This window comes from Uloborus diversus, chromosome 3, assembly GCF_026930045.1.
Source record: "Uloborus diversus isolate 005 chromosome 3, Udiv.v.3.1, whole genome shotgun sequence".
In the NCBI taxonomy this organism is placed as follows: Eukaryota; Metazoa; Arthropoda; class Arachnida; order Araneae; family Uloboridae; genus Uloborus; species Uloborus diversus.
The window spans coordinates 78,552,005-78,571,598 of NC_072733.1; the positions used below are offsets into that span (position 1 = coordinate 78,552,005).

At 30.8% G+C, this 19,594-nt stretch overlaps 1 protein-coding gene across 1 annotated transcript in view; it reads left to right on the plus strand.

Moving 5' to 3' along the window:
* The window catches only part of LOC129218813 (putative ammonium transporter 3), a gene marked incomplete at its 5' end in the record, with an annotated part of 51,445 nt that extends 32,264 nt beyond the window's left edge, over positions 1-19,181 (plus strand). The window contains 3 exons of the mRNA XM_054853135.1: positions 864-937; positions 14,705-15,021; positions 18,837-19,181. Coding sequence (XP_054709110.1) covers positions 864-937; positions 14,705-15,021; positions 18,837-19,181 — 736 coding nt within the window. The remainder of the gene's footprint in view (positions 1-863; positions 938-14,704; positions 15,022-18,836) is intronic.
* Positions 19,182-19,594: the final 413 nt, after the last annotated feature.

Below are 19,594 nucleotides of genomic sequence, written 5' to 3' on the forward strand. Positions count from 1 at the left end.
ATGAATAAATAAATAAAACCATTTGTAAAAGAACTCATCACTTTACAAGAATCTTTCTCATTTTGTAAATGAAACCTAAAATATGAAAAAAAAAAAAAAAAAACGGGACATGAAATCCTTTGTAATTGAATGCATACCTGTCAAAATTAATTTAATCAGGCAAAAACCTTAAAATATATTGTATTTAACTCCTTATTTTTTTTCTCACTCAAAGCTGCAAGGGATTAGTGTGTGTATGAGCCCACAGAGGCATCATTGCCATGTGTTCACAGTAGCCCCATCACCGTGTGTCCACTCTAACCCCATGGGGTAATGTTTTCTTTTAAGCCTTTTAATTATTAATTAAAGTTATGCACAGCAAAACTGAATATCAAAATATATATTTATTTATGATATATTATCTCCTTTTACTCGAAATAATAAATTAAAAAAGTGTAATCTATTAATTAAAATAAAATCCAAAATTTACTTTTCCACTATAAAAAAACTTCTTTTGGAACTTGCTACTGAAGTGTAGAGTGTGTTGTCATGAAACTACGCATATAAGTGCATGTTGTTGTTGTCATTATGCATAAATTAACAGAGAAATTTTGAAAAACAAACAAAATAATAATTCCAGATGTCCACGCTAACCCCTTGTCCACACTAGCCTCCTTCTCCCCTACAGTTGGAAAAGTGAAGCAGAACACCCCACATTGCCAGCCTAGCTGGCACTCGACAACAACAAGATTTGTTCAGAACATTTGAGAAATGATTTCGAAGTGTTATGTTTGTTTCTTCCCCAATTATCCAACTAATATAGAAGATAAATATCGTATATAAAATTGTTGTAATAATGCCGAAATTATGCTTCATTATTACAGCTATGCGAAGAATAGACTCTTCCTTGTCAGCGATCTGATAAATTCTATTCTAGGAGCTTTGGTTGCTGTTACAGGTAAAGACCTCATTTCTTTTCTTTCTTTCTTTTCTTTTCTTTTTTTTTCAGTAATGTTTTTTTTTTTCTTTTAGCAGGATGGATTACACTTATGTAGTCTTTTTAGAATCTTAATAAGCAAAACAAAAATGTTGTACCATTGCACTTTTCATCTATTTCTACGTAACAGTTATTCAAATTTAAAAAAAAAAAGTATTCAAACGGAAGATTATTATATCTGGAACATCGTATAACTAGTTCACTTCTTAAGTCTTCTGCCTTTTATGCTATTTCAAATATTAGGCAAAATGCTATGCAGAGTTGAAAATACAGCTGTGGACAAAAAAAAAAAAAAAAAAAAAAAAAAAAAACTTTGCATCACTTGCGAAAAAGTGAAAGAGTGCAAATAATGTTAAATAAACTGCGGCTGTTTTATGCAATGATGCTGTTATTTCGATAAAATACAGTTGTAAGATGAATCGCAATCATATTTTGTTAGGATAAATAAACTATTTGCTCTTGTTATTTCGAAAATTGAAAGAAGGTGAAAAATAGAAGAAGGTGAATTTTTTCAATATCTGTATTGTTGTGAAGATGAAAACTTGTAAATTAGGCTACGAAATCGTTCATGAATAAGTTGAATTATACGTACCGATTTCGTTGCCTGACAAGGAAAACTCAGCACTGTTAAAAAAATTGTATTCAAAAATGAAACTCTGAATGTATTCATTTTTTTTTGAATACAATTGATTCAAAAATGAGTAAATGTGGCATCAAATACAAACATACGAGAAATACGAGTCATCATATACGAACATACCCAAGTCATCATATAAGAATACAACACATTATCAAACACTAATTCATGAATAAAGATGCATACAATCATTTAATACTGCAGCTAACGTTTCAAGAACATGGTTTAATAAATATTCATGTATAAATAGGAAATATAATAAGCGTGACTTCCAAGAATAAAACTCGCGAGCTTCGAACTCTTTTCTTATTGCGCATGCTACGCGTCGCTCAAGAGCGTGAACAAGTGTCGACAATGTTCATACGCTTTCGGCGCGTTTTTCGTGCTGTCTTGCGGAGCGATCGAGATGGCTGATCTGTTCGTCAAGAAAAAACTAGAAGATTGGAAATTGGAAGAGTTTTCATCCAACTTTGAAAGTAAGTTTTACTTTTATTATCATAGTAAGGATAATAAATGAAGGGTTGTATCTAAATTACCCAAAAATTATTTGCCTAAATTGCTCGATAGCACATTCAACATCTGACTGTGCTCGGAACATATTTTTAAACATTATATTTTATGTGGATATATATGTTTTCAAACTGTGAAAGAAAGTTCATAACGAGCTTCGTAACCTTTATTATCGTAGTAAGGATAATAATTGAAGGGTTGTATCTAAATTACCCAAAAATTACTTGCCTAAATTGCTCGATAGAACATTCAACATCCGACTGTTCTCGGAACATTTTTTAAACGTTATATTTTATGTGGATATGTTTTCAAACTGTGAAAGGAAAGTTCATAACGAGTTTCGTAAATTTTATTATTTATATTTGACTCTTCAAATTAGAAAAAAAAAAAAAAAAAAGCAAAAGCAACATCTTGCACAAACAGCTATGGAAGAAATTAGGTTCTCATCAAGCATAAATCGTTGCATGAATACATTTTTGGAACACTTGTGTGTTTCACTGCAAAAATATTTTTTCTTTCGAAATACCACTAATATAAAAACCTTTTTGCCGAAAAGTAACAAGAAATACGGATTTGAATTCAACATATTTCAGTGAACATATTAATCATTTATCGTTACATAACTATTGATAAGATTTCCAAATCTTTAGTATGATTCACTCGGCCATGCACAGGCTTCCTAGATTTTAGTAATGTTCAATCGGGTCGAGGGAATGCCCCCCCCCCCCCCGCAATCCTAAGCTTTGCTCCCTCGCGTAAATAAATAAAACGCGTATCTGCTTGTCAAATTTTGCTGAAATTAGTGGTGATGAAATTTGAAATTTAATTCTTAATTTTTATTCAAAACATTCTGTGTAACAAGAATACAAAATGTATCAAAATGGAAAACAAACTCTAAAAAAATATTAAACTAAACAATTTAAATATCAAATAACCCTCTTAAAAATATTTAAAAGTTCAGTTTAAATACAAAACGAAGGAATTAGGGGCAAAAATAACTACAACTATAACAGCAGTAGGATATTTATTCATTCCACTTGATAATAAGTTCTCCATAACGAGACTATATTTGCTTACAATATGAAAAATTAATACCGTAATGTTAAATTGACAAGCAAACTATTAAGTTACTCCTATAAATTAATCAATACATAGTTAACAATTAAAAACATTATATACTCAATTATTATGGATAGGAATTGCATTTACATGTAAGAGCTGAGAGAGAGAGAGAGAGAAATGCTTTTCTCTAACAGTTTTAAAGTAAACTTCACATTTTTACAATAATTTTTGATTATTAATCATGCATTGTATCATTAACAAATACATCATGAGTTACTTGTATAAATTATGAAATGCATGGTGAACAATAATAAACAATATAGAAGGATTACTTAGGGATAATGTTAGTATTTACATGTAAAACCGTGGTGCTTCCCGCCATTGAGAAGCTTCATACTCTTTGTGAAAATAGAACTTCGTTTTTAAAGAAAATTTTACATTTTTACAGAAACTTGAGAGACATCAATGCTGCATTGTGCAATTTACAAATAAACTGTTAAATACTTCTAAAAAATTGATAAATGCATGGTGAGATATAAAAAACGTCATACATACATTGGTTTCGGATAGAAGTTGCATTTACATAAAAGAGCCGAGATGTTTTTCACCTCCTGTGAAAAAGATCTTCATTTTTTTAATGATGCATTATGCAATTTACAAAAAAACCTTTCACTGCGTCTATTATAAGTTATGAAATGCACAGTAAGCAATAATTTATAAATACTACTGCATCACATACGGTGAGCCATAACAGTCATTCTACGGTGAGCAATAACTATTTTACAATCACATATTTATATTATCTTTGTGTTTCATAATTTTGAAGTGCACAGTGAGCAAAAACTTTTTACAACAGAATATTACAACTCTAATTACAAAATGTACGGGGAAAAACATTTTTTTCAATTCTATATTACATACGGTGAGCAATAACTACAGTCGGACCTCCATATATCGAACTTCCACGTATCGAAATTTTCTATGTATCGAAATCCCAGCAAATTTCTATTTTCATTACATAGAAAAGTTGTTTCTATATATCGAAAAAATCTCTATATATCGAAATTTTTTTCGAGATACTCGTAGGTTTTTCTCTGCTTTAGACTGTTCGTATCATGAAAAATGAAGCTTAGCGGAGAAAATTATGTTCACTAAAGGTTGCTACAAAACTTGAGGAATCTAGGGTTTAGGAGTGTGTAGTTCGGTCGTTGTTCCGTTCTGGAGTTCTTACATTCCCTCAAGTTTATTTCAAATCTTAGTTGTAACCAGTATCACTGTAAAATCAGTTTCAAGCTATCCCTTTTGTCTGTTGAGTATCATTCCTAGTCTTTTTAGCTTCAGTAAAAATCATTCAAGTTAAGTAGATTGATTTTTTACTTTTCACTCGATTCCATTGTCAAAACGAAAATCCCCTAATGTTACAGATCAAGTTGATTTGCCGAAGAATGAAGATGTATGAAGGCGCAAAAATGTAATTTCTGCAAAATTAATATTTTTATTGTTATCTTTCATTTAATGCTCGTTTAAATTATAAATTGGGTTTCATGCACGTTTTAATGATTTAGAAGTTTTTTATGTTAAAATAAGATCGTTTCTATATATCGAATTTTTTCCCGGCAATTTGCTACTTCGATATATGGAGGTCTGACTGTATATTACAATCGCGTATTTACAATAACTTTGTGCAACATAATTACGAATTGCACGGTGAACTAAACCTTTTTCCAACACTATGTTGCATACGGTGAGCAATGAGTTACATATCACGGTGAGCAATAACTTACATGCTACGGTTAGCAATAACTTGAATTGCAACTATTGTCAGAATACGCAGATTCAGTGGCACAGAATCTCGTGTTACAATTTCACGTCCGGGAAAGTTTGAATTCTGGCCTTTAAAAAGCATGAAATAAAAATTAAATTAAAAATTTTAAAAATCGCCTACTGAAAAAAACTTTAAATGAAACTAAAATTAAAATTTAAAAAACCCCCGACTAAAAAAAACCTTAAATAAAACTAAAATAAAGAACTAAAAATACCCGACTAAAAATGTTTAAAATAATATATTTATCGGCTTTTGAGGTTTCTGATAAATTGCCTTATAAATAATAGCAGTAATATATCCAAGCGTCGTCGTGTCGGGGGACCAATATGAAAATAAAATATGAAAGAATGAAAAATAATAAAGTAATGAACAGAATGCAGCTAATAATGATAAAGTAGCTATGATATCTAAATACAAGAGTTTGCTCAGCGGTCTATATAACCTACATACCAATATGAAAATAAAATATGAAAGAATGAAAAGTAATAAAGTAAATAACAGAATGCAACTAATAATAATAAACATCAGTTTTTACTTGCAGACAAACATAAAGCAAATTACCCATTTACTATATTATTTTATTTATTTATTTTTTTGCTTTTTTTGAAATGGTTTATTATTTATTTTAAATTAAATTGATAATTATACTTAATATATAGATAAATTTACTATGTTAAATGGAAATGCATTTACACTTCATAAAATAGTTCAAAAATTTTCTATTTTAAACTTGATGCATCTTTAATCCAAATCGATGCTCTTCTTCGAAGACATTTGGCATTTTTTCATAGGAAAAGCACTAGAGACGTACCGAGTAGCACTTTGGCCGAGTAGCCGAGTACCAAGTACTCGGCCTTTTATTACTCGGCCGAGTACCGAGTTACCGAGTACTCGGCCTTTCACTACTCGGCCGAGTTCCAAGTACCAATTATGTTTTAAGAAGAACCACCGACACACATGTGATGAATTTTGAACTTATTGGAATAGTAGTATAAACCTCCTTGTCCATATAATAGTTTTTAAAACTAAATTCCTGCTGAAATTTAATTACGCATTATATATATACAATTTTGTTTGTGTCAAAAATTGTACAAAAGAATAATTTTTTAAATTAAAAATAAATAAATAAAAGGTATGATTAATCAAGTTGGAATTAAAACAAATTACAGTAAAATCTCTTTAATGCGGACACTAACAGGACAAATTTTTTTTCTGCAATATAGAGGTGTCTGCAGGACAGGGGTTTAATAATGTTATTTGCATTGGAACTGGGGAGTTAAAAATTGTCCGCATAAGAGGGGTGTCCGTTATGAGGGGTTTCACTGTATACCAATCAATTAAAGTTCTAATCTGCCAAACATAAATAATTTTTAATAGCAGATAAAACAAATGTGTAGGAACACTCCAGACCATGTGTTTCTGCCCCCCCCCCCGTTACAAGGAACGTCTTTTTCAGTGCATAACATGTGAGCTAAAGAATGTAAAGACATTCAACAAAAAAATACGACTTTTGTCGGATGCCTTTAAATCTACGAGCCCCCATTTTGTGCATTGAAAAAGGAATTCCTTGCAATGCCAAAACACGTGTCTGCAGAGTTCCTGCATTGTACTTTTAAGGTTGTTTTATTTTTTAAGCAAAGGTATTTTTGCATTTTTTATAACTAATTTTTGTTTGTAGCAAAAATCCATTTTTAATATAAATATTCCATATTTTCTATACTTACATTTTTTGCGTAATTTTTAATAAATAAGTTTTATTAACTTTGGGGACATTAAAATAAAGATTTATTCCATTGAAGCATTACAAACTTCATTATTCTCAAAATTTAAATTTAACTTATAAATTTTAATTGTAAATGATTGCAGAATATAATGCTTGCTTTTTTTTATATAAATTTTAGTATCTGTCTTGGATAATATTCAATTTTTTGCAACTACTCGGTATTGGCCGAGTGTCTGATCAGAATTTGGCCGAGTACCGAGTACTCGGCAAATTGGCCGAATAGGCCGAGTACCGAGTAGATACCGAGTACTCGGTACGTCTCTAAAAAGCACAACCCAATTACGTCTTCTTTTTTTTTTTTTTTCTTTTGTGAAACTTGTTTTTTATAACAAAATTTAAGAGTTGGGGAATGTATGCGCTCAGATTTGATTTCCATATCTTATGCATGCGATAGGAAAATATTAAAAGAGTGGACACTTTTATTTTTGAATTTTCTTACTCATTTTAGGAGAAAGGTCTGGACCCCCGTGGCTATGTCACTGGTGTTCTAACAAATATAGTTGATCATATCAACAAAATATATTTGAAAGTGAAACATAATTATTTTTTGCTAAGTAATAATTTTGTTAAACAATGTTGCAATTTTAAAAATTATGCAACATTCGATATCAGGTAAACAATGCAATGCTGAGACGCCTGTCGCATATCTATAAGATGACAGATAATTATTATTGCAGAAAGATTTTTTAAAATCTTTTTCTGCACCTATCTGCCCGATTTCAAGTAGAGAAATACAGTTCAATATCGTTGAGTTTTATCATTTTCAGTTAAACGCTTTTCTTAATATTCAATATTTTTTTTGCATATGTTTTTTTATTGATGAGTTTTCTATTCCTTAGGTATGTGAATTACATTTTCGCAAAGAAGACATTCTTCATGAAGCAGAATTCTTCGATGAAAAGTCGATGAGACTTCTAAAGAGTGAACTAAAACATCCTCGTTAAGCGATTCCTGTATTTTTGCCGGGTAACTGTCCATCTTACCTCCAGCCATCAGTCACACCTACACGAGAATCTCCTTCTAAAAAACGTAAGAGATTAGAGGAATCTCTCTTTAAAAAAGCTCAAGAGGCAAGTATTATTGCTGACAATGAGTATAAAAACTAAACTCTGTTTTCTACCTTAAAAGAACTGAAGCAATGTTTTCAAGAGCAAAAACTTGATGAATTTTGGACTTACATTCCTAAAGAAGATTCCCTGCTCTTGTTGCATCTGTCAGAAACTCATGAGGTATTGTGCAGTATGCTTGTAAAGAATGATTTAAATGTATATGTATTCCAAAAAAATTTTTCGTTAAAAAAACTAGATACTTTTGATTTTCCAATGAAAGTCGATGATTCAAATATATTGTTTAAAATTTTGTCTTCTTTGAAAATGTTAAGTAAGTCAGATGTGAATAATTCTGATGAATCAAAAGTAATTTGTGATGTTGTTGTTCAGCTTCTCCTAAAACTTAAAGATAGTTGCAATGATGATTCACAGATCAAATTTTAAATTTTGTAATTGAACAGTTTGCTAACTTTAATGTAACAAAAAAGCAACGTAGGTATTCTCCCAGTTTTCTCGTATTTTGTTGTCTCTTAAAGTCTATTTCTCCTCATTGTTACAAATTTTTACGAAGTTCAAATGTTTTTATTTTACCTCATGTAAGTACTTTGAGAAGAATATGTGCAGAATTTAATGTAAATCCTTGCAGTGAACAAGATGATGAGAATTTTTTAAGTTATGTAAAACAAAAATATACTTTTTTAGAGGAGAAAGAGAAAATTATCAGTTTGATGATTGATGAAATACATTTAAAGCCTAATTTTGATTATGTCGGGGGGGAAAATATTTGATATGTCCCACAATGACTCAAATGCTGCATCCAGTGCTTTCACATTTATGATCCAAAGTTTATTGTCTCCGTACAAAGATGTGGCACATATTTTGCCAGTCCGTAGCATAGATGCTGACGATTTCCATTCATATATAAAAAAAATCTTGATTGGTTTAGCTGCCATAGGGTTTAATGTCATATCAGTAGCCACTGACAATAATGCTATTAATAAAAAGGCCGTTAGTATGTTTGCCTCTCCCCCTGAGTTGCGGGTTAGGTATGATTATCCTGGAAGTCCAGGAAAATATTTCTATTTTTCTTTTGATTCCGTTCATATCCTCAAGTGCCTTAGAAATAATTGGATCAATCAAAAAAATCTAGGCACTTGCATGTACTATCCCAATTTTGACACCCTTCTACCTTTTTGTACAGCTTCTTTTCATGCATTAAAAAAATTGCATGAAATTGAATCTGAAAAGTTGTTAAAGTATGGTTATGGGCTGTCAGAAAAAGCATTGGCTCCAACCAGCTTTGAGAAACAAAATGTGAAACTGGTCTTACAAATTTTTAATAATGTAGTGGCTGAAGGTCTTAAACTGGTTGGTGAGGAAAATGATATAAACCATCATATTCAAACAGCAGACTACATTCAGATTCTTTGCAAGTGGTGGTCAATAATGAATGTGAAAACTTTGTATAAGAGTGAGCATAAAAGGGATGAGTTCCAAACGCCTCTCACACCAAATACTGACACAGCTCAGTATAAGTTCTTAACTAACTTTATTAATTGGTTAGACAAATGGGAGGAAATGAATTGTACAACTGGTGGATTAACAAAGCAAACCCATCTAGCCGTAAGCCATACTACAAAAGCTATGCTTGCTCTTGCCGAGTACTGTTTTAAAACTTTAAATTTCGATTATTTTTTACCAGGGAAAATACAAACAGACTCATTAGAAGACAGATTTGGGTCTTACCGTACATTGGCAGGGTCAAATTACAATGTCAGTATACGTCAAATTTATCACACTGAAACAAAATTGAGAATGCAAACAATTTTACCCCTTGTGTTAAAATCGAAAAGTTGTGGAGAATTGTTACTAAGTTTTTTTCAGGACAAACATTGGGATGAAGATGAAGATAGCTCAGATTCATATCCTTTTTTTAATGGTTTTCTAATCACTCCGGAAGAAATGGTAAGTACTCAATCGAGTTTGCCAATTTTAACATACATTAGTGGATATGCAGCTCATAAAGTTCTATTGAAACTAAAGTGTGAACAATGTCGATCAACTTTATGCATTGATAAGCCCCTTGACACAGATGTAAACAATGATTGGATATCAAAATTAGACAGAGGGGGGTTGAAATACCCACATCCCGAAGTTGTTTGTGTTTCTCAATTCACATATGCAGTTGTAAACAAATTGTTGTCAACACATTTTGAATCAAATTTTATCAGTTGTCAAAATCACAGAAAGGTTGTAAAATATTTAACTCTTGATGTACTGGATGAAAATGATATTTCTCTAGGTATCGATGAATGTGAGAGTCATGATTCTCTGTTTCTTGTAAAACAAATTGTATGGGTTTTCATTAATATATTTTTGAACAACTTTTGCAAAAAACAAAATGATTCTCTTCAAAAAATGAAAAAAGATCAAAAAGAAAAAAATACACTGAAAAAATTTAAGAAAGATGCACGTAAATTGTCCACACTAAATAAATAAGCAATTTTATATTGTTTCTATGAGTTATCTTTTAAAATGTAAAAGTTTGACTGAATTATCCTAAACTATTTTTAAATTACAACCTAGGGAATAGGTGGAAACACTGTGATGTACATTGCAGATTATTGTCAGGGTTGCCACGCCACAGGGAAACCTGAAGAAACAGGGAAAACATAAGGAATTCAAATATATGTATATATATATATAAAAAGAACTGACCATCCAGCGAATTTCAAAAATTTCCTCAAAAACCTGGAAAATACAGGGAATTTTTTTCTTCTTAAATTGAAGTTGCGAAAATCAATTTCCTAATATATAAACCACCAAAAAACAAATTACTAGTAATAATTATAATGATAGTATTAATAAAGTAAAATAAAAAATGGCAATTTTGCTTAAGTTTTTATTTTTAAGTTAAATATTAAAATATTCATCATAAAAATAGATTCTTGAATTTCATGATAATTTTGAGTGTATGAAATTAGTCGTCAATAATCATTATTCTGGATCACTTACACGCTTTTAGGTCCATGTAATGAATGGTCAAAAGAAGTTTTTTTTTTGAGTAAAAGTTGAATATATTCAATCACCATGCTATTATTTCAGTTATTATGAATTCTTATTTATTTTCCCTTACTTATTTAGATTTTTTTTAAAAAACCTGTGGTGAAATTATCAAGATATTTATGTTCTTTTTCAAATATCAGTGTCCGCTCGTTTATAATGTTTCATTTTCATGCAGGGAAATCATAGGGAATTTTTCTTGCAAAATTGATTAGCAACCCTGATTGTGAAAGTGTGCAGAATTTTAATTTCTAATTAGTTACGGACAATGAAGTTTCTTAATGTATTTATTGTACAAAGAGAAATGAACATCTTCTTAAACCCTTAAAAAAAAAAAAAAAAAAACAGAATTTTTCTATTTTATTTAATAATTTTAAGTTTTATCAATTAAAATTTAATTATTATTAATCATTATTGATGCTGTATATAAAAAAGAAAAGAGTCAATTAAATTAAACCGTGCTTTATGAGAATTTATGAGTGTAAAATAGTAGACCACCACCTCTGCATATGTAGTGTGAACTGTTAGTACTTGATTCTTAATTTTTCATGTTTTTGATTGTGAGTTCCTAATAGCTAAATAATTTGAGTGTTAGCTCTTGTTTGACCTCATGTGTAACATAAATGGTAATAGGTGTTTTTTATGTGATGTATGTGTTATCATGTGCAAATAAAAGTTACTGTGCTTAAAATATTGTCTTTATTTGAGTATCACATTCATAAGGTAGTTGAAAGCATAACATATGCTAAGCATTCCTTTTTTTTTTCTTCAATTTTTTCCAGAACTTTTTCTACAAGAAAGGATTACTTGTGTGAAAGTACAAAATGACATCAATATGAACAAAAGCAAAATCTCTTTAAACAATTAAGTCATTTATTTGTTCACAGATATTTTGTTTACAATATATTAGGAATATTTATTTACTTATGTGTAGGCTCAACTTATTTATTTTCCTTTTGAAGTAGTTATACTAATTTGCCAAAGCTGTATAGTTCCACCCAAAAGTCTTCAACTATTTGCCTATTTTGATATTTATAGCAAAAGAACATTTTACCGAAGCAGATTAAGTTGGAAAATCAGAGATAATTATTTCTTCAAAAAAAAGAAACTTGGAAACTTCAAATTAAACAAGACTCAATAAAATATTTCTCATTTATTAATAACCCTACATGAAAAAAATGTACGCTCTAAATAATTTTATAATTATTTACGGTACAAGTTTCCCCAACCCCCCGATGTCTATTTGAAATTTTGAAAACGTGTGAAAGTAAAATTTGAAAATTAATTTTCTGCCCTGGAAAACGCACAAATTTCACTTATAAAATTAGTAAAATAAATGATTTTGTGAGGTGAAGTAGAAATAAGTTGTCTATTCTATTAGATTGGTGATTTAATTGAAAAAATATGCGTCACCTTTTTTTTTATTTAATATTTAAATTCGTGTTACATTGTACGCACGGCGCTTTCCCGACCGATTTCCGTCAAGTCACGGCGCGAGAGAAACTGACCTCATTTTGACCACGTGACTCGCCCGTGAGCAGGCCTTCCAGATATAGGGGGCGTTGTTCGAACCCGAGGCCCTCCGGCTCCGAATCCGACACTCTACCGATCGGGCTACCACGGCCCCTCTGTAAATTTTATGGGAAAAATTTGGCCTTGTATAGTAAAACACCATTCTATTGAGGGGTATTCTCCGCAAATTTTACAGTTTTGCACAACCAACCCAGCTGCCGGTAAAAAACCGTAATTTTTACGGAATTTTTTTTGCATTATGCATTTAAAAAAATGGAACACGAAATTCACTTATTTTCACACTACTTTACTCAAAAATTTTTATGGACTTTTAAATGACTGAAATGATAATTGCACTAAAGTGCATGGCAATACTTAGAATGTGAATTCAAAATGTTTTCAAAAGTGAGCTGACCCAATTCATATATTTGAAATAAGCCATTATACTTGATTTCTAAATGTATTCAAAAATGAGTACATATAACTGAGCTAAAAACTCATTATTGATTAATGAATGAGTTTATATTTTATTTCTAAATGTACTCAAAAATGAGTACATATAACTGAGCTAAAAACTCATTATTAATTAATTAATGTATTTATATTTGATTTTAAAATGTACTCAAAAATGAATACATATAACTGAGCTAAAAACTAATTATTAATTAATGAATGTGTTCATATTTGATTCAAAAATGTACTCAAAAATGAGTACATATAACTGAGCTAAAAACTCATTATTAAGTAATGAATGTGTTTATAATTGAAACAAATGTGTACTCATATTTGATTACCAGAATGTACTCAAAAAAATGAGTACATGTGTTTCTCAAAATTGAACCTTATTGATTCGGAGCTATATTGAGTAATGAAAGTATTCAAAAATGAGTAAATTTTCATTATTTTTGAATACCCATTTTTAACAGTGAGGGGAATAGCTTCGATCAGGGTTTCTGTTTAAAAATGCAACTTCCCGTACTCATCAAATAATTCTGAATAACTTGCTCCGAACTTTCTCCCAAGATCTTGGTACAAATGCGCGATTTCGCTGTTTCCAGTTGCAAATTTCAAACAGTCAACCCTTGTGCTGTATCATTTTGAAAAATGCAGGAAATTGCCATTTCAACGGTCTTTTCACTGTGTCATACAAGGATATCGGTACGTTCAATCCAACTTATTTATAAATGATTCTGTTGCTTAATTTACCCGTTTTCATCACCAAAACATTATTAACATTGGAAAAGCAATTTTACCTTCCAATTTTCTCTCCTCAGGTACAAAATTGCTGCCTCGAAATTTGTCACTAAGATAAAACTGTAGGGAAGAATTATTAGACTCTAGTTCCATGAAATTGGTCAGGAGTTCATTGAAAAGTCATTTAATTGTGGAAATCTATTCATGACAACTTCGAGCATCCGTTACAACGATGTAAACTGAATTTTTATTTAGAACGCCATTGGTACTCATTATGCTCGAAATTGTTTGTGTCAGCATTTTCAAGACATGCTGCATCTATTGGGGAGATTGGAAATTAATGTTGCTCTCTTTTCTTTTCTTTTCTTCTTTTTTCAATCGCACAAATTTTTAAAAAGTTTTCATTTATGATCAATGACGTAAATCCCTTCGAAATCTAAAACCTTTCGACATCTAACATGCACATTTTCAATTTCTGATTCATGAAAATCAAATGGTTCTTGAGCAATTTGTCTGATGGCATTTTTATTTGTCATTGTTTTCAAGTTTTTGTTACATAGCGATTGTAATAAAAATAAGTCAGGAGGAGCTATGTCGGGTGATTACGGTGGGGGAGGCAACTCTCAGCAATTTATTATTTTTTTAAAGGTTTAGTTTTGAGCTGTGAGTGGTGTAGTTATGCTAAATCATACTTCAGAACCATGTTTTTTCTGTTTACAATCGCTGGAATTAACTCGCCCTACATTGCAACATCTGGCATTTTTTTTTATTCCGGTCACTATGCGACGAAACATTTGAAAATTTAGGCCGTTTTCCAAATTGCTGTCTCGGGATATTTTGAGCCAGAACCAATGGATTGTTTTCGTCCCGAGATTGAGAATTTGCTCCCTAGATGACAATAGATTGTTCATAACGACGACAATATATTATTGACAAAAAACAAAAACTTGATCAAAAAAGGATTGAAAAAATTTCTCATTTTAGCCCTTATGTATGTACAAATGCCCTTAAATTGATGGTAACTGTTCAAATAGTGTAGCTTCTCTAGATCAGAAATGATATTCCATCTTCCTCTTTTTTTTTCACTTTATAGCTGGCTCTGGTTTTCTCCGTGCATGGGAAGCTCTTATGGTCGGAATGATTGGTGCTTTTCTTGTCAACCTGGTGCCGCCTGTCATGGATAAGTACCATATTGACGATCCTGTGGGTGCAGTAGCCGTGCATGCCATGGGTGGACTATGGGGCATGATTGCTGTAGGTCTTTTCATCGACAACGACAGTCTCCTAAACTTAACGCAAGGACGCAGTGGTCTTTTTAAAGGAGGAGGTTTTTACCTTCTTTCTGTACAATTGCTATCCTGCTTACTTGTTGGGGCTTGGAGTATGCTAACGACATATATAATTTTGAAGGTATGCTTAAATGTTTGCTCGTCCTCCATTTTTGATATTTTTAGTCATTCCAACTAGGATTCTAGATCTCGGAAGTTCAGTTTTAAATTTTTTTTAGCTTATAGTTTGATAAGTAGAATATATGAAAAGCATAATTTTTAAAAATATTTCTGAGTAGCAACGTTTTCAGGAAGTTATGAAAACTTGAGTTTTTAATTTTTTCCTTTTCATCACACAAAATCTTTCCGAACTATGTAACAATGAATACTAGTGACTTCATCTCTAACTTGTTTTAATGTTCTACGTATAAAAACTGCCACAATTAAAGGAACAAGTAGTGTTAAATAAAACATTTTTTGTGTTAACTTTCAATCTTAATGGTATAATTTATTAAAAAACAATATTTTTAAATTGTGAAAAAAAAAGAAAAAAAAAATCATTTTAACATTTCATTATATTACTGCAGATGGAGAAAACTTTGGGTAGTTTTAAATTTCTGACACATATTTTTTAATTAATGTTTTAATTTTTTTGAAAAAAAAAAAAAACTCAAGTTACAAGCAAAACTAAGTATCTTTTTGCTTTGTTTTAGTATTGAAATTCCATATTGATAAATTAATATGTTTTAATAAGTTTATTTTATTATATTTTCTAATAGTCTAGAATAAATCTTTCCAACTCATGTGCGTGCAGGTCCTTCGAAATGAGAGAGAAAAATTCACTACAAATATAGTTTTTAATCTAGCATATTTTCACTTTTTTTTTTTGCCATCAAAATTTCAAGTAAAGTGATATTTTACACGTAAAATAATATTGACACTTGTGAACATTTAGATTTTCCAATCATCAACATTTTCTCTTTATTTTTATTAACCGACTTCAAAAAAGGAGGTTATGATTTCGTATTGCGGCTTTTTATGTGTGTTTTCGAATTATTCCAACACTACTGGACCGATTTGAAATTTTTTTTTTGTTTGGTAGGGTATACTTCCCATTGTAATTTGGTCTGGATCTGATAAGGGGTCCCGGAGAAATCCAAGAAACTTTAAATTTCAGACGTCATGGTCACGTGATGTTGCTGTGATTGGTGTATTTTCCCACCTAAGCTTTTGGTTTTCTCTTAAACGATATTCAATTCTCGCGGCACATGGATGATTAATTTTCTCAACGCTGCGCCGCATGGTAATTTTATATTATAGGTGTTACTAATGTATTTATTACTGCGTAGCAAAGCAGTAAATTAAATATATTTTGCTACTTTAATAGTTGAATCAATTACCTTAATATTTTATTTACTAATAAATAACTTTATTTAGGCACTAAAATACAAAGTTTTTTATTTAATATTCCAATTTTTAAATATATTTAGTGTTCAATTGAGGAGGAATTGAATACAGAACACCCCCCCCCCCCCCACGATTTAATTTATATTCTTTAATAATATATATTATAACTGTGTATGATTTCTGAAGTTCGACCAATATTCTGGATTTACTATTTCACGATGCCGCCAGTTCAATTTGAAATTTGGGTTATATTAATTAGCAGGCTTCAAAAAAAGGAGGAATTTCTGAACTCGTCGGATTTGTTTTTCCTTTGTACAATGTTCCATAAATACTCGAAGACACCTGTACCCAGGGGCGTGCACAGGGAGGGGGAGGGACACCTGTTGACCCAGGCCCGAGCCTGGAGGGGGCCCAATATTTTTGTAACTAACGGTGAAATATAAGGGTAAACAATATGGAGAGGGACCCGGAAAAGTCATTTGTGATGGACTCCAAAATTTCTGTGCACGCCCCTGCCTCTACCGATAAGGAAAAGTCTTTTTTTGTTTGAAACAGCCTAGTTCCTCGGCGGTCTAATGTTAATCAAGTTCAGGTTTGATGAAGTTGAGGGAACTCTTAAAATATCATACTCACATTTAAATCGATTTGTACTTTATTAACTTTGTATATCGTCTCACTTAGTGAACCGGTTTTTATGCTTTTTTTTGTTTTGTTTAGTGGTGGTTTTGTTTAGGGGTGGTCTAACTTATGTTCCAAATCTTTGATTTACACTATTTGTCCTTTAGGGAAAAGTTAAGGGTAAAACAATAAATTTCATGCAATTTCCCTCACGAACGATTAAATATAAAACCCATTGATAAAAAAAAGGCCATAAAACAAAGGATTATACTTTTTTTACCTATAGTTAAAGAAAGTACTAAAAATATATATTATTAAGAGTAATGATAATGAAAATTTTGAATTAAGGATTCTCTGAAGCAAACATAAAATTCATTCTAGCGGAATTCTTAATCTTCATCTATAGTGGGGCCATGTGAAGAAACATGCGACTTTTATCACGAGTTACATGACACTAATTGCGAAACATAAATTACAATTCAAAATATTACAATTCAAAATATTACAATTCTAAAATTTACAATTTTACAAATTTAAACTTAAAGCGATTTCGTTTTTTTTTTTTTTTTTTTAAGTGACTCGTGCATTTGCTTTCGGAAAGCAAACTTTGATAAAGTTGAACAAATGACAAGGCCTCCTATAAACTACTACCAAACGTAACTGAGTAGGTTTAGTTTTAAAGACTAATTTCGCGTATAGTTAAATTAGGGTTTAATTCAGGATTCGGTGGGTTGTCAGTTACGTTATGTAGTTGTTTATAGGAGGCCCCGACTTCAAAAGGCTATTAAAAATTAAGAGATCGTATATAATTAGTTAGGTATTTAAAACAATTCATCTTATAGTAATTTAAATCAGTGTTTATTTTATAATTCGGTGTTTAGTTTAGTTGATTTTTGTACTGGAATTGTAAAATAAATTTCATTTCTATGTTTGGGTAGGAAATAGAATGTAAGTGTAATCAGTTATTTTTTGCTTTTTAGTTCCTGGGCATTTTTTGAAGGCGGGTTTTTTTTATTTAAAAGTAATTTATTCTTCTTGTTTACATATTAATATCGCCGGAATTAAGTATAAATTGGTTTGAAAAAAAATAAATAAGTTATTTGTTTGAAAGTTTACTTAGCATTGAGTAATTTAATAATTTATTTAGTCACTAGTTAAGCTAAGAAATTTGTCCCTTTAAAAAAGAAAAGAAAAAAAAACATAATGTTACCTACATATTACATCTGTATTGTACATTTATAGTTTTTAAAGCATTCTAATTTGAATATAAAGCATCTTTGATGATTAATTTATATTTTTTAATGTTTGAAATTTTAGAAAAAGAGTTGTCTTTTGAATAGTTTAAGGTGATGAATTTTTCTTGCATTAGTTTTAAATTTAAGTTTTATCTATGAAGTTGTTTGTTTATTTTTATTAATGTGGTTTTTTTAAATAGCAGAACTAGATTGTTTATCGCAAAATAATGTGTGAACATGTCATATTGCGTTTTCCTATAAACTCTTGGAAATAACTAATTTTTTTTGGTGGCAGAAAACTTTTCCAGGCTTTACATTTTACAACTTTTGGTGGACTCCGTTCACGTGCCATCTGGGCATAAACTAAATGCATTCATGCATAGCATAACCTAAAATACAATGTCGTTAAAGGAACTCTTATTTCAATTCAACGCATTTTAATATCAATCTGATTAAGTCTCAAATTTTGTTCTGAATTTATAATTTAATGTAGCCTTGGTAATAACTACTTTTGTTTCGAATTGTAATGTTTTATTATTAATAACAGTCGGGAAATAGCTCATTGTTTTAATAATGATTTCTTCAAATTTACAATTTGAGTAATTAGGTATGTATTCTTTTGTATTATACAAATCACAGAACTTTGATTTAGTTTAAATTAATTTACCAAATACAACTTTTAAATTTTACTGCCTAGGCTATCAACTGCTTTATTCCCATACGCCTTGCTCCGTCTGAAGAAATCCTAGGTGCAGATTTCGTGGAGCATGATGTGCGACATGAAGGTTACGATTACGAGGCCATGATGGTTGAATTAGAACGCCTGGGATTAAAGCTTCGTCATCCACGAACACACACTCCTCCAAGAAGTCAGTGGGATGAGCATCTCATTCTTCAGTACATCGAGAAAGTTTTGGTAAAGTGTGAGAGCAAAGATTCGTCAAATGATCCTTTAACAACCGGAGGAACTTCTTCACCCAATATTCCGGATCATTTCTTTATCCGGCAAGAACGGAGGAGTGATGGATGTTTATTGTCATAAACGTTGCATCCTGAATGCAAATACGTATACTATAAAATTCGGAATAAACTAACATTTTCATTCTTGTGAATGAAACATCTAACAGCAATGAAAACCTTTTAAAAGTGTTTTCTCCAAACGTATTGTCCAAAAGAAAATTTTCTTTCCTTTCAGTAGAAAAGACATGTAGTAAGGTGGCCAAAGTAAAACTGTTCCGAAAAGTGTTTAAAAGACCATCGCGGAATTGACCAATATTATTGAACAAAAGCTTTACAGAGAATGCTGGGGTTAGCTCTGTCTCCTTCTATGAAATTAGAAGTAAAACAAACGTTCGTACCACCATGGGCAGGTAAACGGCAGTATCTGCAGAAATGAGTTTTCGAGATTTTTGAAGAAATGTGTGTTGGATTCAATACTAACGAAAGGGAAATGTT